General features: G+C 39.4%; 1 protein-coding gene across 2 annotated transcripts in view; it reads right to left on the reverse strand.

Moving 5' to 3' along the window:
* LOC147370387 (uncharacterized) overlaps positions 1 to 23,131 on the reverse strand; it is a 38,574-nt gene that overhangs the window by 12,492 nt on the left and 2,951 nt on the right. Inside the window, exons 2-5 of one of the 2 annotated variants that reach the window (XM_086405155.1) lie at positions 16,252 to 16,322; positions 12,293 to 12,389; positions 9,773 to 9,874; positions 2,534 to 2,692 (exon numbers count right to left, since the gene is read on the reverse strand). In XM_086405155.1, coding sequence (XP_086261281.1) covers positions 2,534 to 2,692; positions 9,773 to 9,874; positions 12,293 to 12,389; positions 16,252 to 16,322 — 429 coding nt within the window. The remainder of the gene's footprint in view (positions 1 to 2,533; positions 2,693 to 9,772; positions 9,875 to 12,292; positions 12,390 to 16,251; positions 16,323 to 23,131) is intronic. The other variant, XM_086405154.1, reaches the window with a different exon arrangement.

The raw sequence follows: 23,131 nt of genomic DNA on the forward strand, positions 1-23,131 counted from the left end.
TGTAGCACAGCTCTACAAGCTGGGTGGCTCAGAACAACAGGACCCGTACTGTCTCAGAGTCCTGGAGAACACAAGTCTGTACAGTGTCAACACAGTTTAAGGGGTGGTCCTTTCTTCTCTTCCAGCTTCTAGTGGCCCCAGGAAATCCTTGAATTTCTTTAACATGTAGATATAACACTCCAAAAAAAAAAATGTAGAGGGTTGCTTTAAGTAAGTAGTGTTTAACTTAACTAACATCGAGTGCTTGTTTGCTGCACCACTTCTTATTATATTAGTGCCCAACATAGAGTTTGGTAGATGGTGCCTTATTCTTCTTCTATTATTCTTATTATTCTTAGTGCCTAACATAGAGTTTGGTAGACAGTAGATCTTCAAGAGATATTTGTCAAATTAATCAATAAATAAAAGATGCAGGGACTGCACAGATGAGAGAGGGATAGATTCAGCCTGAGAAATGGATGAGGAGATGATTCTTGAGTTGGGTTTTGATGGATGAGTAGAAGTTTTCCAAAGCAAGGAAAAAGAAGGAACAGTATGCATACGGGTATGAAATAATGCAACATATATTTGGGAGAACTACAAGTAGTCTGATAATTTTTGAGATTTATAAACTATAAAACCATGACCTCTGGGTGATGTGACTGGCAATGTAGTCAGAAGAAAGCTCATCAAGTTAGGGAGGTTGGACTCTACCTTGCACCACAGGGGGGTTTTAAGAAGGCTATAGATAGGGACTTCCCTGGTGGTCCAGAGGTTAAGAATCCACCTTCTAATGCAGGGGACATGGGTTTGATCCCTGGTTGGGGAGCTAAGATCCCACAGGCTGTAGGACAACTGAGTCCGTGGGACTCAACTAGAGAGAAGCCCCTGTGCTGCAATAAAAGATACTGCATGCTGCAACTTAGACCCAGCACAGCAAAAAATAATAATAATAATAATTTTAAAAGAGGGCTGTAGATAATGCTCACTACTTGAATTTTAAAAGAATACTCTAGTGTCACTGTGGAGGATGAATGGAGCAGAGTGGGACCAAAAATAGGGAGAACAATTAAATCTGGGAATTACCATATTCAGACAAGAGGTAACTGACCTCAGAGTGAGACAGTGAGCGGCACTGGAATGGGCAGAAGGTGGGTTTAAAAGAGATTTAGCCATTCTGTGATAAGGAAGAAAACATTAACAATGCACAACATGAATATCAAAAACATTAAGAAGTCAGACACAGAATACTATACACTGTATGACTGTACTTATAAGACATTCCGGAAAAGACAGCACTAGTGACAGAAAGCAGATGAGTAGTTGGTTGGGGTCAGGGGTGGGGGGAGAGTCAACTACAGAGGAGGGCAGATTTTAGGATGGAAGAGCTAGTCTACAACTTGACTGCGGTCACACAATTGTTCACAATTATCACAGTTCATCATACTCCATACTTAAGAGTGCGTGAATATTATATATGAATAATACCTTGTAAATTGTTTTGAAAGGTGAAAAAAATGAAGCTTATAATAAAAAAGATTTAGGAGGTTGAACCAACAGAACTTGGTAAGTAAAAAGTATGTATATACTTTGCTTTATATGGTATCTGTGTTTCTAGAAAAGATCTGTAAAAATAAAATTTAAAATGCTCACCACAGGGAATTCTGTGGTGATCTAGTGGTTAGGACTCTGTGCCTCATTGCAGGGGGCACAGGATTGATCCCTGGTCAGGGAACTAAGATCCCACAAGTCGTGAAGCATGGCCAAGAAAAAAAAATGTTCAGAGGGAACTCTTCAAACCTTAGTGATTGTTTTAAAACTGTTCTCTAACAGACAATTTCAGACATATAACAAAAGTTGACAGGATGGTATAATGAATCCCTATATACTCAACATCCAGATTCAACCATTGTTAATTTATGGCCAATTTTTGTTTAATGTATACCCCATTCTACTCCCCTACTCCTGAACTATTTTGAAGCAAATATTAGATGTTACATAATTTCATTCATATATATTTTAGTATATATCTCTAATAAGTAAAGACTCTTCAAAAACATACCCAGAATGCCATTATCACACCTAAAAATTACTAACATTTCTTAATCTCGTCAATATCCAGCCAGAGTTCAAATATCTGTTTCATGATACTGTAAATGTTCATTTTTGTAGTTTATTTGAATCAAAATCCAGTAATGACTACATATTGCAACTGATAACTCTTCTAAATCCTTTTTTCGCTAAGTTTCGCTCTCCTTTTCCTCTTGGAATTTATTTGTTGACTAACCTGTGTGTTTCTTAAATAGGAAATCCTTCAGTTACACAAATAACCATTTTCTCCTTTAATAGGCTTTAAAATTTGGGTTGTTTTAGAATTATCCTTTTACTATTTTAGTTGCACTGCAATAATCTTTGATAAAGAGAGAGTCTGGTGATACAGGATCATCTCACTGAGTGTCCCAGAATGTTTTTGCTTTGGGCAGTTTGTCTCCAGAGCAGGGATCCTATGACTTAGAGCACTGTTTGGGTATCAAGACAGCTGTGGAACACTCACAGTTGTTTGCAGATCATCCATTCTACCAGTGAAGATATTCAATCTGTCTTCGCTTTCCAAAATTTTATCGATATTTTGGGTCATAACATTTTTTACATCAGTTACTTGACTCTTCAGTGTGGATATCGAGCTGTCAACTTGATTTGTATTATATTTCATCTATAGAGAAGTGAAATATAATATACATTTAATTTTCTATAAGTGAAATCTATTGTAATACATTGTACAAATCGGAACAAAGGTGTCAGAGGGACATCTCACTGGTATTTCAGCATAGAGAATCAACTGAGCCTCAAATTGTCCTACCTTAATCTTGCAGAAAAAAAATGGGGAATGGTGAGAGAGGGAATATATCAATGTATTCAACCAGCAATGTTCTGAAGTGTTTTTTTTTTTAATTTAAATTACTTATTTGTATAGACTTTCCCTGGTGGCTCAGGCTGTAGAGAATCTGCCTGCAATGTGGGAGACCTGGGTTCGATCCTTGGGTTGGGAAGATTCCCTGGAGAAGGGACTGGCTACCCACTCCAGTATTCTGACCTGGAGAATTCCATGGACAGAGGAACCTGGCAGGCTACAGTCCATAGGCTCACAAAGAGTCAGACACGGCTGAGCAACTTTCACTTCACTTTTTAGGTTGACAATAAAATTGAGTGGAAATTTCAGAGTTCCTGCATATTCCTTACCCCTCCCCCCGCCCCCACACACAGCCTCCCTCACCATCAACATCCTGCGCCTGGGTGGTCCATTTGTCACAACGGATGTCCCTACAGTGATGCACCATTATCATCCAAAGTCCGTAGTTTACCTTAGGGTTCACTGTTAATAGTGCACATTTGGTGGATTTGGACAAATGTCTAATGACATGTATTTGTCACAAGAGAATCATACAGAACAGTTTCATAATGGCCCTTAAAATCCTCTGTGCTCCACCTATTCATGCTTCCCTTCTCTCTAAGCCCGAGCAACAACCGGTCTTTTTTTACTGTTGCCATAGTTTTGCTTTCTCTAGAATATCATATAGAGTCATACAGTATGGAGCCTTTTCAGATTGGCTTCCTTCACTTAGTAACATGTATTTAAGGTTCCTTCATGTCTTTTCATGGTTCAATAGCTCATTTCTTTATAGTGCTGAATAATAGTCCATACTGTAGTTTATTTATCCATTCACCTATGGGAAGACATCTTGATTGCTGCCATGTTTCTGCAATTATGAATAACACTTGTATAATATCCATATACAGGTTTTTTGTGTAGATATGATTTTTTACTCCTTTGGGTAAATACTGAGAAACACAATTGCTGGGTCATACGGTAAGAGGATGTTAGTTGCATAAGAACGTGCCAAATTGTCTACCAAAGTGACTGTACCATTTTGCATTCCCACCAGCAGTAAATAAGAGTTCCTCCTGCTCCACATTGTCAGCATTTGGTATTGTCAGTGTTTTGAATTTTAGCCATTCTAATAGGTAAGTTAGGGGTACCTCATTGTTGCTATAATTTGCAATTCCCTAATACATAAGATATTGGGCCTTTTCATATGTTTATTTGTCATCTGCATGTCTTCTTTGGTGAGACATCTATTTAAATATTTGGCCCACTTTTAAAACTGGATTGTTTATTTTCTTTTTGTTGAGTTTTAAGAGTTCTTTGTATATTTTGGATTACAGTCCTTTAACAGATTTGTCTTTTGCAAATATTTTCTCTCAGTCTGTGGCTTGTCTTCTCTTTCTCATGACAGTTCATTGATCCAGTTTGATAATCTCTGTCTTTTAATTGGTGTATTTACACCATTAACTTTTAAAGTGATTACTGACATAGCTGGATTAATAGCTACCATATTTGTTACTGCTTCCTATTCATTGCTCTTGTTTGTTGTTCCTATTTTTGTTGTCCACTCTATCCATATTAAAAATATATCTATATCTGGAGAAAACTGTAATTTAAAGGGATACCTGCACCCAATGTTCACTGCAGCACTATTTATAATAGCCAGGACATGGAAGCAACCCAAGTGTCCATCAATGGATGAATGGATAAATATATTCAGATATATATAACTGAATATTACTCAGCCATAAAAAGAATGAAATAATGCCATTTGCAGCAACATGCATAAACCTAGAGATTATCACACTAAGTGAAGTAACCAAAGACAAATACCATATGATATCACTTAAATGTGGAGTCTAAGAAAAAAGATACAAACGAACATATTTACAAAACAGAAATAGAAAACAAATTTATGATTACTAAATGTGGATGTAGGGGCAGGGATAAATTAGGAGTTTGGGATTAACATATACACAATACTATATATAAAAATAGATAACCAACAAAGACCTAGTATACAGCACACGGAACTATACTCAGCAATATTTCACTATACTCAAAGTACTTAATACTTTGTAGTAATTTATAAGGGACAAGAATCTGAAAGAGAATATATGTATATAACTGAATCACTGTGTTTTATACCTGAAACTAACATAACATTGTAAATCAACTGTATTTAAGTTCAAAAACAGATCTTTAAGATATAGTATATTTAAAAAATAAGCTGCAGCTGCAGTAGAGTATTAAATAATCTTATTAAGCACTTTGTGTGTGCCAGGTACTGTTTCAAGCACTTCACATTTATTAGCTCATTTAATTCCCAAACCTTTATACAAAGTAGTAATCTTATCATCTTTTATTTTCTAAATAAGAAAACTCAGACTGAGAGAAGTAAATATATTGCCCAGTGTTACACAGTCGACTCAATGGACACGAGTTTGAGCAAACTCTGGGAGACAGTGAAGGACAGGGAAGCCTGGTGTGCTGCAGCCCCTGGGGTTGCAAAGAGCTGGACGTGACTTAGCGACTGAATGACAACACAACTAGAAGGAAAACTAGGATTTAGATCAAGAGGCTCTAGAGATTAAACCTTTACCTGTTGACCTAATGATGCCAGTTTTGTGAATTTACACATATATATATAAAATTCTGGAAGGTTCACCCCAAACTGTTGAGTGCTCACCTCAAGAGTGTCTGTTTGACAGTGTAAGAAATACTTATGTTTCACTTTCTATACTTTTGTATTATCTCACCTTATTACTGAGCATTATTTTTTAAATAAAAATGATATTAAAATCCCCTATGCTTTGGCAAGTGATCACATCCACCTTAAACAGAACTCTCCTCTTGGTCACTGGACCGTGCAACTTAGGACTGACATTCTGTGAGGAGCTCACCAGTTGGATTTAGAAAAGAGGGAGCTGCTAGTTGAACTGTGTCCCCCTAAAAGCATGCTTTCAAGTCCTGATTCTGGATACCTATGAATGTGACCTTGTTTGGAAATAAGGTTTTGGTGGCGTGTGCTAAGAAATGTTAGGTAGATGCCTCTGTGGCTCACAGGTTAAAATTTTTATTAAGACACAGTCAAGATAAATGGTGAATCTTTGATTTTTTTTTATTTCTTTTCCCTTTTTCTCTCCTTTTAAAAATGTTTACTCTTTTTAATCTAAGCTGCTGCTGCTGCTAAGTCGCTTCAGTTGTTTCTGACTCTGTGCAACCCCATAGACGGCAGCCCACCAGGCTCCTCTGTCCCTGGGATTCTCCAGGCAAGAACACTGGAGTGGGTTGTCATTTCCGTCTCCAAGGCATGAAAGTGTAAAGTGAAAGTCAAGTCGCTCAGTCACGTCTGACTCTTAGTGACCCCATGGACTGCAGCCTACCAGGCTCCTCTGCCCACGGGATTCTCCAGGCAAGAATACTGGAGTGGGTTGCCATTTCCTTTATTCTAAGAGAATCATTTAAATTTTGTTAATATAATGTATTCATAGTCCATTCAATGTTATTTGGCACACACACACATATTTATATACACACACACACATATATATAAATATTTAAAACTCCCTCAAAAATACTTTTTTTCCCTGTGTGCATTTTGTTAATTACAGCATTAAAAAGTCAACAACTTTCATAAAAACTTTCTACAGATTTAAAGCTCATTGGGTTAGTTTATAAATGTTAAACAGAAATTTCTTTGATGTCAGTTGTGTTAACTGCTTAACATGTGCATATTTTCGCAGGGTAAGTGGTTTTCAGGGAGCATGTTAATAATAGATTTTGGCTGTGATGAATACTGCAGAATTCTCCATAGAACAGTATGTAAATTTGATATATCTATCCTTCATTATTTTTTCAGGCATTGTGGTGGACACACGCTATAGGGACCCCCATGGAGTCACATCTTTGTAACATCCCCTCCCTTCAGTGTGATTTGCCCTTAGTGAACGGAAGAAAAGGTGATGGATGTCACTCCTGTGATTATCATATTATGTCATTCAGCAGACTGGAATGAGAGATTCCTCTGCTGGCCTTGAAGAAGCAAGCATGTGTGCTGAGGATGTCCTGGTGATAAAGAACTGCTATCAGTCTTAGGACCGAGGGTGTCCTCCAGCCAACAGCCAGCAAAAAGCTGCAGTCCTCACGCAGTTCTTAGGAAATCAATTCTGCAACAAGCTGAATGAGGCTGGAGGCAGATTCTCCCCCAGCGCTAACAGATGAGAACACAGCTGGGCTGACACACTGACGGCAGCCTGGCGAGACCCTGAGCCGAAAATCCCAGTTACACGACTCCTGACGCACAGGAACGGTGACGTAATAAATGTGTGCTGCTTGGGGCTGCTGACTCGTGGTGATTTGTTACACATAAACAGAAAATGAACTGTTTTAAAACATTTTATTACGGGGCATACTTAAAACATTTTATTATGGGGAATTCCCTGGTGGTCCAGTGGTTTGGACTCTGAGCTTCCACTGCAGGAGGCAAGGGTTTGATCCCTGGTTGGGGAACCCAGATCCCACAAGCCGCAAGGTGTGGCCAATTTTTTTTTTTTGTTATGGAAAAGTTCAAACATATACAGAAAGAGTGAATTGTTTAGTGTACCCATACCTAGTTTCAGCAGTTATCAACACGTGGCCAATCTTATTTCTGTCTGTCTTACTATTGATTGAAAAGTCAAAGTGTTAGTTGCTCAGTTGCATCTGACTCTGCAACCCCAGGGACTGTAGCCCGCCAGGCTCCTCTGTTGGGATTCTCCAGGCAAGAAGACTGGAGTGGGCAGCCATTCCCTTCTCCAGGGGATCTTCTCAACTCAGGGATTGAACCCAGGTCTCCCACACTACAGGTAGGTTCTTTACTGTCTGAACCACGAGGGAAGCCCCTACTACTGACTACCCCTTCCCCAAATGTATTATTTTAAAGGAAATCCTAGGCAGTCTATTATTTTAATCTGTAAACGCTTGAGTTTGTACCTCTAAAAGCTATGGCCTTGTTTTTTTCTTAAAAACAAAACCATGGGGCGTCCCTGGTGGTTCAGAGGTTGGGAGTCTGCCTGCCAATGCAGGGGACACAGGTTCAATCCCTGGCCCAGGAAGAATCCCACATGCCACAACCGCAACTAAGCCCCTGTGCCACAACTACTGAGCCCATGCTCGAGGGCCCCTGAGCTGGAATCACTGAGCCCTCGTGTTGCAATTACTGAAGTTCGTGTGCTCTAGAGCCCGTGCTCTGCAACAAGAGAAGCCACTGCAATAAGTCCGTGCGCCACAAGGAAGAGGAGCCCCCGCGCACGGCTACTAGAGAAAGCCCTTGTGCAGCAACGAAGATCCTGTGCAGCCAAAAATAAATAAATACAATTTTTTAAAAAGAATAAAATATTGCCACTTGCAGCAGCATGAATGGACTTGGAATGTGATATGCTAAGTGAAATAAGTCAGCTAGAGAAAGAGAAATCCTATATGACATCACTCATATGTGGAATTTAAAAAACATAACAAACTAGTGCATATAACATAAAAGAAGCAGACTAACAGATAAAAGGCATGAACTAGTGGCTCCCGGTGGGGACAGGAAAGGCGGGAGGGGAGTTAGGTGCAGGAGATTAAGAAGTACAAATTATTAAGTACAAAATAAGCTACAAGGATATACTGTACAACACAGGAAATACAGCCAATATTTTATAATAACTATAAATGGAGTATAACCTTTAAAAATTGTGAATCACTGTTTTGTACCACAGTAATTTATACAATATTGTTCAAAATATATATTCTTATATACTTCAAGAAAAGAAAAAACTTTATAAAATGTTCAATTTTAACCATTTTAACTGTATGGTTCAGTGCATTAAGTATACTCAGATTGCTGTACAACTGTCACCACCATCTATCTCCTGGATTTTTTTATTTTCCTAAACTGAAACTGTATATCCATTAAACACAATTCTTCCTGCTCCCTTCCACCCAGGCTCTGGCAACCAACCTTCTACTTTCTGTCTCTAAATCTGACTACTCTATGTACCTCATGTAAGTTGAATCACACGTCATTTGCCTTCTTGTCACTGTTTTATTTCACTTATTAGGGACTACTTTTTTTTTTTTTTTTTTAATATTTGGCTGTGCCATGGGGCATGTGATATCTTAGGTCCCAGACCAGGGATCGAACCCACACCTCTGCAGTGGAAGTGTGGCATCTTAATCACTGGACTGCCAGGGAAGTCCCAGGACTCCTTTTTAAAACAAATTTTATTGAAGTATAGTTGATTTACAATGTTAATTTCTGCTGAGGGCCTACTTTTAAAATATTTAATAATTTTATATGTATGTAAAATATGTACAGAATGATTGTGTAAATATTTTACAATTTTTAAAACTGCGTAAAATGTTTATGTAGTTCCAAGTCAAATTTGCAAGACAGGTTTCGTTCACAGAGGTCTAGTTTCTATTCTCATCCTCATCCCTTAGAGGCATGTTTTCAGTTTATCCTTCCCTTGTCTCTCCATCCTCCCCTTTTTCACTATAAGCAACACATATACTTGTATTTATTCCTTTTGCTTAAAATGGTTGTATATCAGGATGGTAAGTAAATAATAGTATGCCATATATATTTTCTCTCTCTTGCTTTATTCACTTACCAAGATATCATGGATATCTTTCCTTTCCATTATAGAAAGATAAAAGTTCTTCTTAGTTCTCGTTCATCTTAACAGCTCTTAAACTCCTAACTGATTTTTCAGAAGTGATACTGACATGTTTTTTTTTTGGCCACGCTGCATGGCTTGGAGAATCATAGCTCCCTGACCAGGGACTGAATCTGGGCCCCTTGCAGTGGAGGCTGGAGTCCTACCCAGTGGACCACTGGGGAAGTCTCCCTGACAATGTTTAGGAATACAGTTAGAGGTTACATACCATATACTTTCCTAATACTTGTTGAAAATCTGCAGCAACTGCATTTGAAGGAGAAAAATGTTCTTGTGACATCAAAGGATTTTTCAGAAAAGTCTCACTAACCTGGAGAAATCAATGGAAATATTTAAACTGTGTAGATAATTTCAACCAGAGAATTACAAAACAAGTGTTAATTTGAAGCAAAGTCTGGTAGAAACTTGCAATACGAGAAAACAGAACAGTTCTAGATTTTTGGGCAGGGTATGTTTCTATTTTAAAGATGCAGTATAATGAAAACTGCTCGTATCTCATATCATGAGACTGCAGGTGTACCTTGATTCTTTGGTGTTGATATTTCTCGGGACTTGGGACCCACAGATGTTACCTCTGGCAGACAAGGAAAAATAGGGGGTCTATGATATTCTCTAAATAAGCGCCTTTCATTTTCTCCTCCTGCCTTACTTTCAAAATCCATTCAATGATAACAAAACAAACCCACCCAAATGTTAACCCTATAGGGTTGTTAAATGACATTTCAAAGCTTCAAGAAGGAATTCTGACAGCTGTTTGTACTTAATGCTGTATCATCCCAGAAGCAGTGGTAAAAATCATGCAGTTGAGAAATTTTGTGTTACCTGATTTTGAAAAGTTGGTAAAGTTGGGATGTTTTTCCATAATGGCAGAGAGGGGAAAAAAATTCTAGTCAGTTAAACGGCTAACAGTGTTTATCATGTAGGTGCTAAGAACTGTCTAGGCATAAAGGTAGAGTGAATTACAATATTAGGCCTTATACTCCTTGATTCTATGTGGTTAAGATTTGAGTTGTGTTAAAACAAGTTGGTAAGCTAAGCAAACAAAATCTATGAATGGTTCATGAATATGACTGGAGACTATCTATTAATAAGTATAGTATACTTGACTGATTTTCCATTAATATTTCTTTGTTAAAATATTTATCCTAAATTACATACTTGTGAATAAAATTGAAGATTAGTATTATTTACTTTTTAAAATAAGAAACAAGCATACTATCTGGATCACAAAATTACTAGAATATTGGTTTATTCCTAGTCTGTCTCTGAGACTGCCTTTCACAATCTTGTTCTTGTTGTTGCTTAGTTGCTCAGTTGTGTCCGACTCTTTTCAACCCCATGGACTGCAGTTATCAAATTCTGGGTAATCGTCAGTAACAGATGATAGCTATTAGAGAATGTTAATTTTGGAGAAGGCAATGGCACCCCACTCCAGTACTCTTGCCTGGAAAATCCCATGGACAGAGGAGCCTGGTAGGCTGCAGTCCATGGGGTCACTAGGAGTCAGACACGACTGAGCGACTTCACTTTCACTTTTCTCTTTCATGCATTGGAGAAAGAAATGGCAACCCACTCCAGTGTTCTTGCCTGGAGAATCGCAGGGACGGGGAAGCCTGGTGGGCTGCCTGTCTATGGGGTCGCACAGAGTCAGACATGACTGAAGCTACTTAGCAGCAGCAGCAGCAATTACCTTTTAAGAAATTTATAAAATCTCAAATATCTGCATAAGTACACACACATAATTACTCTATTTATATTTTATATTTGTTGGTAACTTTTACATAAAACATTCCCTGAAGGTAATGTAGGGCTTCCCAGGTGGCTCAGTGATAAAAGAATTTATCTGCAGTGCAGGAGATTCGGGTTTGATTTCTGGGTCTGGAAGATCCCCTGGAGAAGGAAATGCCAACCCACTCCAGTATTCTTGCCTGGAGAATTCCATGGACAAGAGGAGCCTGGTGGGCTACAGCAGATGGGGTTGAAAAAGAGTCAGATACGACTTAGTGACTAAAACAACAACAAAGGTAGTATGAATGATTAAAAAATTTTTTTTAACTCTTGTAATTGATTCACATTTTCTGCCAGAAGTATCTTACATGTGTTTGAAAATTAAATACATATGCTACTGAGAACGGAGAAGGCAATGGCACCCCACTCCAGTACTCTTGCCTGGAAAATCCCATGGACAGAGGAGCCTGGTAGGCTGCAGTCCATGGGGTCGCTAAGAGTAGGACATGACTGAGCGACCTCACTTTCACTTTTCACTTTCATGCATTGGAGAAGGAAATGGCAACCCACTCCAGTGTTCTTGCCTGGAGAATCCCATGGACGGGGAGCCTGGTGGACTGCCATCTATGGGGTCTCAGAGAGTCAGACACGACTGAAGTGACTTAGCAGCAGCAGCAGCTACTAAGAAAGCATACTAAATATTATTGATACTAAAGCTTAAGTTTTTCTACTTTGAAAGGACAAAAGAAATATAAAGAGAGATTCTGATAGATCTGGGTTGATTGTCTTTGCAGATCTTGCTTTAGAGTGGGGGGACGTGTGGAGGCAGGAGATAGGTGAAGGGTGAGGGTGAGAAATCTCTGAAGGTCATTAATGGCTCTGCTATATGGACAGATGGCTGATCTGCTCTTGGCTAGGGACATTACTACTAATAAACTATAAATCAGACCTCATAATTTCAGTAATTGAAAAAGTCAAAGTAGTATAAGAAATTACTTACATTTTTAAGAAATGCAGATGGTGTTAAAATATCTAAGGCATTGTCTGAGGCACAAAGGTAAGTGATTCCGTCAATAAAGAGAGTATGGTAGACAAAGCTTTGAAAAGAATACATTCATTTACATATAATATTAAAGAAATTAAGTACTGATACAGAGAATTGAATTTTGTTTTCAAGCTTTCATTAATAGTATAAAAACTACGTAGGTAACTTTTTATAATCAAAATAATTAGAAAATCTTTCATACATTTGAAGAATTAAATTATGTTAGATAAAAACTCTAAAATGTGAATATCTATTTAACATTGCATCAAGGAAAACAAATTACAACAGGGAAAAGTCTAATAATCTGATCATATATATGTATATTTGACATGCCTTTGATGGAAGTCACTAACATTCCAAGGTTACATCTAGACTGTGATCAAACAGAAAATTCTATTTGTTCACTGACTTTTAGTATTCTTATATTTTTAGGTAGACATACTTAATTTTGGCAGTTCTTGGCTTTCTATCATGACAGATTAGAATTTAAAAGTCATAAACTGCAAAGATCAAATATTCTGGAGAACATGAGTTGAGGGGGGAATTAAACTTCCCCATAGTAATCCAAAGTGTACCTTTTTTAGACCACTTAGTTTCTAAGTACCTTTTGTACCTTCTCAGACATTTTAGGAGGATATAAGATTTTTGGAGAGTGTCACCATCTTTACTGCCCAGCAATCCAGAAAATTTAGGGATATAGGAAGCAAAATAGTTGCTTGGTGCGTAGGCTTTAATCTAGTGATTTTTGAACACTCTATATCCAAATGGTTATATAGGCAACAGACATGTTCAAATGTTAAACTGGATATATATGAGAATGAGGAATCTCAAAACATGTAGAAAAGATAATCCCAGAGGTAGAAAATTTAAAATATGCACCCTTTCAAAACAAATCCTTCATATCATATCATGAATACAATATACTACAAATATTTTTAATGATGGTATTAGTTGACATGCATAACATCCATTAGGGCTTCCCAGGTGGCTCAGTGGTAAAGAATCCACCTGCCAAGCAGGAGATATGGGTTTGATCCCTGGGTCAGGAAAATCCCCTGCAGAAGGAAATGGCAACTCTCTCCAGTATTCTTGCCTGGAGAATTCCATGGACAGAGAAGCCTGGTAGTCCATGGGGTCACAAAGAGTCAGACATGACTTAGTGACTTAAAAAATATTTATTTTTATTTTTAAATTGGGGAGAGTCTTTATAGGAAAAGAGTTTCTAATTCTATCATCTCTTCAAAAGTTGAATATGTGATTTGAAGTAAATTGATACTGGACGTGATTCTAAATTTATGTTTAGTATGCTTAGTGAATAACATTCAGAAATGTCCTTAAATATTAAAAAAACTTGAATATGTGATGTCTAGGATATACTGTTCGGAGAAGGCAATGGCACCCCACTCCAGTACTCTTGCCTGGAAAATCCCATGGATGGAGGAGCCTGGTGGGCTGCTGTCCATGGGGTTGGCGCTAAGAGTCAGACACAACTGAGCGACTTCACTTTCACTTTTCACTTTCATGCATTGGAGAAGGAAATGGAAACCCACTCCAGTGTTCTTACCTGGAGAATCCCAGGGACAGGGGAGCCTGTTGGGCTACTGTCTATGGGGTCACATAGAGTTGGACACGACTGAAGCGACTTAGCAGCAGCAGGATATACTGTTAGCTGACAAATGCAAGGCGGAGAAAAGTGCTTATGATGTACTACCATTTATCTGTCATTTTCGTATGCTACCATAAAGGAAATACATAAGAAAAAAAAGAAAATGATAAACTAAAAACTTGGTCAAAATAGTTACCTACATAGAGGGAGAGTAGTATGAAGAAAGGAACAAAAATGAGACTTCTTGAAGGAAACTCGTTTTGTAGATTTGACTTTGGAGCCGTACAAATGTTTTACATAATGATAAAATGTCATTAAATCAAACTTTAAGAGTGCAACCCTTAAAAATAAAAAACAAAAAGGAAAAAAAAAATCTAACTTGATGTCAAGTAACCCCAGCAAGAGATGGTGGTGGAGGCAGTCAGATTGTGGATATATTTGGAAGGGAAAGACAACAGGAGTTGCTGATGGGTTAGATTTGGAAGTAAAAGAGATAAAAATCAAGGATCATAGAAGTTTTAGACCTGAAGAATTGGAGAGGTGATGTGGGGACAACTTCAAGAGGAGGCTTGACTTTGAACCTAAGTTGGAGATGTCCATTAGACATCCTCTAGAGATATGGAATGAATGGTTAGGTATACAAGTCTGGAGACCAGGGAAGAGGTCCTCAAAAGATTCAAATTAGAATGTTTGATATAGGTAAGCAAATGGAGGAGAGAATCCCTTTTTCACATCATTCCAGCTAGCAAGTAAAACAAAACTAGAATATTACTATTTTGCAACCCCCAATAAATTAATGGCTCTAGGGTGTAGGCCATGAATATCAATGGGTGCTATATGCCAAAAGGCAGAATGATGCACCCGCAGATCAAAAACTGATGAAAAACCTACAGTCTTGCCAAAGGGATCAAGTCACTGGATCCAACTGCTTTGATCAGGATGAACTTAATTTTGAATATGCAATCAGCAAAACCAGACTGCGGGAAACTCTGTAGGTTCTTCAACAATAAATTGTAAGGAAAGGAAAGGCATGTAAGGGCAATATGTGGATTAAAGAGACTTAAAAGACACCAAACTAAAAAATGGGCGGGACTGGGCTCTTTTGCCTGAAGATGCATATTCAGGTGCTCAGGTGATGAAGAAATAGGATAAGTGACTGCTGCAGAAGTTGGAATGGTTGTTGATTTGGGGGAGAGGGAGGAAGTTGTGAATGGGGTATCATGGTGGGGAGTTTTTGGGTAGTTGGCAGAGATCTATTCTTTGGCTTAGCTGGTAGTTGCAGCTGGTTGCTGGGAGTGAGTCCTTTGAGAAACTTCATAAAACTGTGCATTCATTTAATGTGTCTTTACATTAAGTGTAAGCTAAAACAAACCTCCTCTTTAAAAAACAATGATGAGTCTAAAAAAAAAAAAAAGAAATTGGGCTTCCTTGGTGGCTCAGATGGTAAAGAGCCTTCCACCTGTAATGCGGGAGACCTGGTTTTGATTCCTGGGTTGGGAAGATCCCCTGGAGAAGGGAATGGCTACCCACTCCAGTATTCTGGCCTGAAGAATTACATGGACAGAGGAACCTGGCAGGCTACAGTCCACGGGGTCACAAAGAGTCAGATACAACTGAGTGATTTTCACTTTCACTATTCCCCACTTGTTCTTTTACTAGCAAAATATTTACTTGGGACAATACATGGTTTAAGCCACATCATATAATGTCTCAAGTAAAGTAGAATGATCTTATTAAAGATATTTTAAAGTGGAAATTGCCCTTTTTATTAACGAAATATTTTGGTATACCAAAAAAGGTACAGAGAATAAGATAAGAACATTTGTAGCCCTACTGTTCAGTCAAAGTGTTACAGATACAATTAATGTCCCCCATATACTGTTCCTCAATTTCTTCTCCCTTCTCTTTGTAGAGGTAACCACTTTCTTGAATTTAATGTCATCCTTACCATTCATAATTTTATACCTTCATTTCTGGGGATTCAGTCGAGAGTCTGTGTGATAAATATTTCCCCCCATGTCATTATCATTATAATTATCAGTTTGTGGTGGTTGTTGTTTAGTCAGTAGTTCAAAAGAGTTGAACCCCATGGACTGGCTGTCAGGCTCCTCTGTCCATGGGATTTCCAAGGCAAGAATATTGGAGTGGGTTGCCATTTCCTTCTCCAGGGGATCTTCTTGACCCGGGGATTGAACCTGCATCTCCTGCATTGGCAGGTGGATTCTTTACCACTGAGCCACCAGGGGAACCCAGCCCAATTATCAGCTGGTAATGATTAAAAAGTAGACTTTATTAGAATATAACTTACCTTCCCATTTGAATCATGGTCTTTGGTTCAGCTCTAAGAAGTACTAGCTTAAGCACTGCTGCTGCTGCTTCCTAAAAAAAAAATTGTTAGCATTTACATAGAATATTGTAGTGCCATTCATTATTCATCTCCTTAATTTACGAATGTTCTTTTTATTAAGGAACAACTGTTTACTAGGAGAACTGATGGGTAGTTATTCATAATGCATGGTAAGAGACAAGTTATCATGAAATAGGCATATGAATCTAAAGGAATATATTAAAATTACACCCCTGGTTTGGGAAGATCCCCTGGAGAAGGGAATGGCAACCCACTCCAGTACTCTTACCTGGAGAATTCCATATACAGAGGAGGCTGGTGGGCTACAGTCCATGGGGTCCCAAAGAGGTGGACATGACTGAGCAACTGACATTACTACTACTAAATATACATATATTTTGTTTTTATACATATAAGTGTGCAGATATAAGATGCACTAATTAGTCATTTTTATAACACATTATTAACATGACTGGTTATTGTTAATATAGTCAACAAAAGAGTCTGAAATGCAGTACTTGGGTGCAGTCTCAAAAACGACAGAATGATCTCTGTTCATTTCCAAGGCAAACCATTCAATATCACAGTAAACCAAGCCTATGCCCCAACCAATAATGCTGAAGAAGCTGAAGTTGAACAATTCTATGAAGACCTACAAGACCTTCTAGAACTAACACCCCCAAAATATGTCCTTTTCATTATAGGGGACTGAAATGCAAAAGTAGGAAGTCAAGACATAGGTGGAGTAACAGGCAAATTTGGCCTTGGAGTACAGAATGAAGCAGGGCAAAGGCTAAGAGAGTTTTGCCAAGAGAATGCACTGGTCATAGCAAACACCCTCTTCCAACAACACAAGAGAAGACTCTACACATGGACATCACAAGATGGTCAATACCTAAATCAGATTGATTATATTGTTTGCAGCCAAAGATGGAGAAGCTGTATACAGTCAGCAAAAACAAGACCAGGAGCTGACTGTGGCTCAGATCATGAACTCCTTATTGCCAAATTCAGACTTAAATTGAAGAAAATAGGGAAAACCACTAGACCATTCAAGTATGACCTAAATCAAATCCCTTATGACTATACAGTGGAAGTGACAAATAGATTCAAGGGATTAGATCTGATAGAGTGCCTGATGAACTATGGACAGAGGTTCATGACATTATACAGAAGCAGTGATCGAGACCATCCCCAAGAAAAAGAAATGCAAAAAGGCAAAATGGTTGTCTGAGGAGGCCTTACAAACAGCTATGAAAAGAAGAGAAGTGAAAGGCAAAGGAGAAAAGGAAAGATATACCCATTTGAATGCAGAGTTCCAAAGAATAGCAAGGAGAGAGAAGAAAGCCTTCCTCAGTGATCAATGAAAAGAAATAGAGGAAAACAATAGAATGGGAAAGACTAGAGAGCTCTTCAAGAAAATTAGAGATACCAAGGGAACATTTCATACAAAGATGGGCTCAATAAAGGACAGAAGTGGTATGGACCTAACAGAAGCAGAAGGTATTAAGAAGAGGTGGCAAGAACACACAGAAGAACTGTACAAAAAGATCTTCACGACCAAGGTAACCAAATGGTGTGATCACTCATGAAGAGCCAGACATCCTGGAATGTAAAGTCAAGTGGGCCTTAGGAAGCATCACTACAAACAAAGCTAGTGGAGGTGATGGAATTCTAGTTGAGGTATTTCAAATCTTAAAAGATGATGCTGACAATATGTCAGCAAATCTGGAAAACTCAGCAGTGGCCACAGGACGGAAAAGGTCAGTTTTCATTCCAATCCCAAAGAAAGGCAATGCCAAAGAATGTTCAAACTACCGCACAGTTGCACTCATCTCACATACTAGCAAAGTAATTCTCAAAATTCTCAACTATGAACTTCTAGATATTCAAGATGGATTTAGAAAAGGCAGAGGGATCAGAGATCAAATGGCCAATATCCGTTGGATCATTGAAAAAGCAAGAGAGCTCCAGAGAAACATCTACTTCTGCTTTATTGACTATACCAAAGCCTTTGACTGTGTAAATCACAACAACCTGTGGAAAATTCTTCAAGAGATGGGAATACCAGACCAGCTGACCTGCCTCCTGAGAAATCTGTATCCAGGTCAAGAAGCAACAGTTAGAACTTAACATAGAACAATAGACTGCTTCCAAACTGGGAAAGGAGTATGTCAAGGCTGTATATTGTCACCTTGCTTATTTAACTTATATGCAGACTTCATCATGAGAAATGCTGGATTGGATGAAGCACAAGCTGGAATCAAGACTGCTGGGAGAAATAGCAATAACCTCAGATATGCAGATGACACCACCCTTATGGCAGAAAACGAAGAAAAACTAAAGAGCTTCTTGAGGAAAGTGAAAGAGGAGAGTGAAAAAGTTGACTTAAAACTCAACATTCAGAAAACTAAGTGGCATCTGGTCCCATTACTTCATGGCAAATAGATGGGGAAACAGTGGAAACAGTGAGAGACTTTATATTTTGGGGCTTCAAAACCACCGCAGATGGTGACTGCAGCCATGAAATTAAAAGACGCTTGCTCCTTGGAAGAAAGGCTATGACCAATCTAGACAGTATATTAAAAAGCAGAGACATTACTTTGCCGACAAAAGTCCATCTAGCCAAAGCAATGGTTTTTCCAGTAGTCATGTATGGATGTGAGAGTTGGACTAAAAAGAAAGCTGAGTGCCAAAGAATTGATGCTTTTGAACTGCGGTGTTGGATAAGACTCTTGAGAGTCCCTTAAACTCCAAGGAAAGCCAACCAGTCCATCCTCAAGCAAATCAATCCTGAATATTCATTGGAAGGACTGATGCTGAAGCTGAAACTGCAATCCTTTGGCCACCTGATGTGAAAAACTGACTCCTTGGAAAAGACCCTGATGCTGGGAAAGACTGAAGATGGGAGGAAAAGGGGATGACAGAGGATGAGATGGTTGGATGGCATCACCAATTCAATGGACATGAGTTTAAGCAAATTCAGGGAGTTGGTGATGGACAGGGAGGCCTGGTGTGCTGCACTCCATGGAGTCACAAAAAGTTGGACATGAGTTAGCAACTGAACTGAATATGACTGGGGATTGGAGTATCTAATCAAACATCTTTTCAGTGACCTCCGTGAAGCTATATGTAAAATGTTAATTGACTAAAAGAATTCAGCTTTTAGTTTCTGATAAACTATGCAGTCTTCTTTTTTTTGATTAAGATAAAAATTGTATTCATTATTATTCACTGATGTATTTGTGTAAAAAATAATTGTTAAGATTTCTTCTACCTGTTTATTATAAGGCTCATTCTTTGGGGAAAATTTGCAAGGTATTATGATTATTCAGGGAGGAGGGCATGGCAACCCACTCCAGCATTCTTGCCTGGAGAATCCCATGAAGAGAGAAGGCTGGTGGGCTACATTCCATGGGGTTGCAAAGAGTCAGATACGACTGAAGAGACTTAGCAAGCAAGCACACACATGATTATCCAGAATACCTTAACTATATCGAATTATATGGAATCCCATTAATTGACTTTAGAAGCATGAAAGGAACCCGAAAATGACATAAGAAGACTTGAATAGGCATGCTCCCGATTAACTTTTCCATTTGCAGAAAATGGTGCTTGAAATAAAAACTTTTTGGGAGAGAAGAGCTTATTATTAATGAGTTGGGAGAAAGTAAAACTTGAAATTCTTGGTATTACCTGAAAAATCCAAGTGTATTCTGTAGAAAATGATTTCCTAAGAAACATTAAAGGAATTAAGAGAATACATAATCTTTCAGTTACTCTGTTCTCAACATTGGAACATATTCCCCTAGCTTTTCCAAAGTGCCTCTTTTAGAGTACGCAAACTACAAAATCAGAAAAATGTGAAACAAAGCAAGTGGCGACGTAAGGTAGTAAAATAACTGACACACGAGGCACTAGTGCTGTTTCTGGGATTGACGTGCTCACAGTGTAAGAAAATGACTTGTCTGGGTCTGCTTCCATGCATGAAGAATGAAGGGACTGGGCAAGATGAGCTCTACAAGAAACAGAGACACAGAGAGAGCAAACGTATGGACACCTAGTGGGAAAAGGGTGGTGGTGGGATGAATTGGGAGATTGGGACTGACATATATACATTACTATGTATAAAATGGGCTTCCAAGGTGGCGCAGTGGTAAAGAATCCACCGGCCAACACAGGAGACGCAGGAGACGTGGGTTTGATCCCTGGGTCAAGAAGATCCCCTGGAGAAGGAAATGGCAATCTACTCCAATGTTCTTGCATGAAAAAATTCCATGGACAGAGGAGCCTGGCAGGCTACAGTCCATGGGGTTGCAAAGCTCTAGTGTTCTTGGGCTTCACTGGTGACTGAGAGGGTAAAGAATCTGCCTGCAATGCGGGAGATCTGGGTTCAATCTCTGGGTTGGGAACATCCCCTGGAGGAGGGCATGGCAAGTATTCTTGCCTGGAGGATCCCCATGGACAGAGGAACCTGGTGGGCTATAGTCCATGGGGTCGCAAAGAGTCGGACACGACTGAGTGACTAAGTACTGGAATGAGAACCTACTGTATGGCACAGGGAACTCGACTCAGAGCTCTGTGGTGACCTAAATGGACAGGAAGGAAATCTGCAAAAGGGGATATGTACACGCATGGGCTTCCCAGGTGGCGCCAGTGGTAAAGAGCCTGCCTGCCAATGCAGGAGGCTAAGAGACAGGTTTGGTCCCTGGGTCGGAAAGATCCCCTGGAGAAGGAAATGGCAACTCACTCCAGTATTCCTGCCTGGAGAATCCCATGGACAGCAGAGCCTGGGGAGCTGCAGTTTATGGGTTCGCACAGAATCGGACACAACTGAAGCAACTTAGCATGTACGCGCTCATGTATACATATAGCTAATTCACTTTGCTGTACAGTAGAAGCTATTAATGTGCTGTGTGCTCAGTCGTGTCCAACTCTTTGCATCCCATGGACTGCAGCCCACCAGGCTCCTCTGTCCATGGAATTCTCCAGGCAAGAATAGTGGAGTAGGTTGCCATTTCCTTTGCCAAGAAGCTATTAATAACACAACATTATTGTTGTGTGGTGGCCAGGATGGGAGGGGACTTTGAGGGAAAATGGATATGTGTGGTATACATGGCTGGGTACTTTTGTTGCTCACTTGAAACTGTCACAATATTGTTTGTTAATAGGTAATCCCCCAGTTCAAAGGAAAAGTTAAAAAAAGAAACTAACACAACATTATAAAGCAATAGTACTCCATTAAAAATTAAAACAAAACAAAAAGATCATCTCTACAGTCCTGTCCAGCTCTATTTGATTTCATGATTACGCTTTGGTTGGTACTAGTATTTTCTAATGAGTATAACACATTTGTGACATCAATATTTAGCACTAAAGGAATATATGACAGAACTGTGCCATAAAGTGCCTTCTTCTCCCTGGTCAGCCTTCCACACAGCAGTCGTTTCAGACCTTTAATCCTGTCCTCCACTACCTTCCACTCTCTTATCTCTCTGCGTGCTTCATACAGAGTCCACTGGGCTTATAAACTCCTTCAACCTTCTGACCCTGTGTCTTCATAACTAATCAAATGGTTATTGAGAATCTACTATGTCTAGGGATCACACACTATACGGGCAGAGATGAAAACAGTCCCTGTCCTGAAGAAGTACAATGGCAGAGACCGATAAGTAAAAGAAGATTCCAGTTCAGCCTGGCAAGTAGTTTGTTAAAGGGATGTAAATTAGCCTGGGCATTGAGGAAGCTTCGAGGAGGAATGCAGAAACATCTCAAAGCACAGAAGAGGTGATACTGCTAAAAAATGGAGACAAGTGGGTTCTAGGGAGTGGGGACAGGGGATGTGAATGGAGACCTTGGTCAGACCGGAGAGCGGTGTGAAGTTCAGGGTGGGTGGGACACCCGGGGGGTGCGGAAGAGGAGATAGTCATGGAGAAGCCCTACCAGGAGGGCCGTGAATGCCAGTCTGAGGACAGTGAACTTTATGATGAAAGTAATCAGTTGCCACCTGATGATTTGAAGCAAGGGAGTGACATGATCATATTTGCTTTTAGGAACAGTCTCCTGAGTAGCAATGTGGAGGCTGGTTTTGAGAGGAACAAGGCTGAAGTCTGGGAGATGAGTTAGGGGGCATTTTCAATGACCCTGATGAGAAGTAATGAGGGCCATGATGAGATGTGGTTCTGACACAAGGAGGCGGATTCGAGATATACTCACAAGACGGAAATGATAGAACTTGGCAGCAAAGAACAGATGTGAGGGTTATAGAAGAGGGAAAAATGGAAAGTGACTCCCAGTTTCCAGCTTGAATGGTTTGGCAGAGCTGTCCAGCAACATTAAAAATACAGGAGGAGGAATCTGCTAAGCAAGAATGAATTTAGTGCTGGACATCACACGCTTGAACCTCTATTAGACAATCTGACGGTGCAGAGAGGTGAATGCTTTGGAAGTGGATTTGGCAGTGATCAAAGCAAAAGTAATCCAAGAGTGTGAATGAATGTGTCAAGTTAAAAAGAGGACTGAAGTTAGAACCCTGAGGAACACAGCATTTAAGGGACTGGCACAGAGACAAGCCTCAGAAGGAGACTTACGTTCCATGTCTACATCCACACGCCTCCTTTCCCCAAGAGAAAGACCGCATTCCTCTAATCCAAGCCTCACTTCTCTACTGCCACATTGGATTCCAACCCTTCGTGCTCCTTCAGGTCTTACTCTTTCAATAACTGCCCTCTCCACAAAATTTTGCACCTCTTCTCTCCATTAGCCTACAAACATGTGAAAGTTCTCCTTATATTAACAAATGAAGCCTTTCCTGGACCAAGCTTCTTCTAGCTGTTGGCCT

Source organism: Bos grunniens, chromosome 6 (assembly GCF_055505025.1).
Source record: "Bos grunniens cultivar Pamir isolate PY7600 chromosome 6, Bosgru_T2T1.0, whole genome shotgun sequence".
In the NCBI taxonomy this organism is placed as follows: domain Eukaryota; kingdom Metazoa; phylum Chordata; class Mammalia; order Artiodactyla; family Bovidae; genus Bos; species Bos grunniens.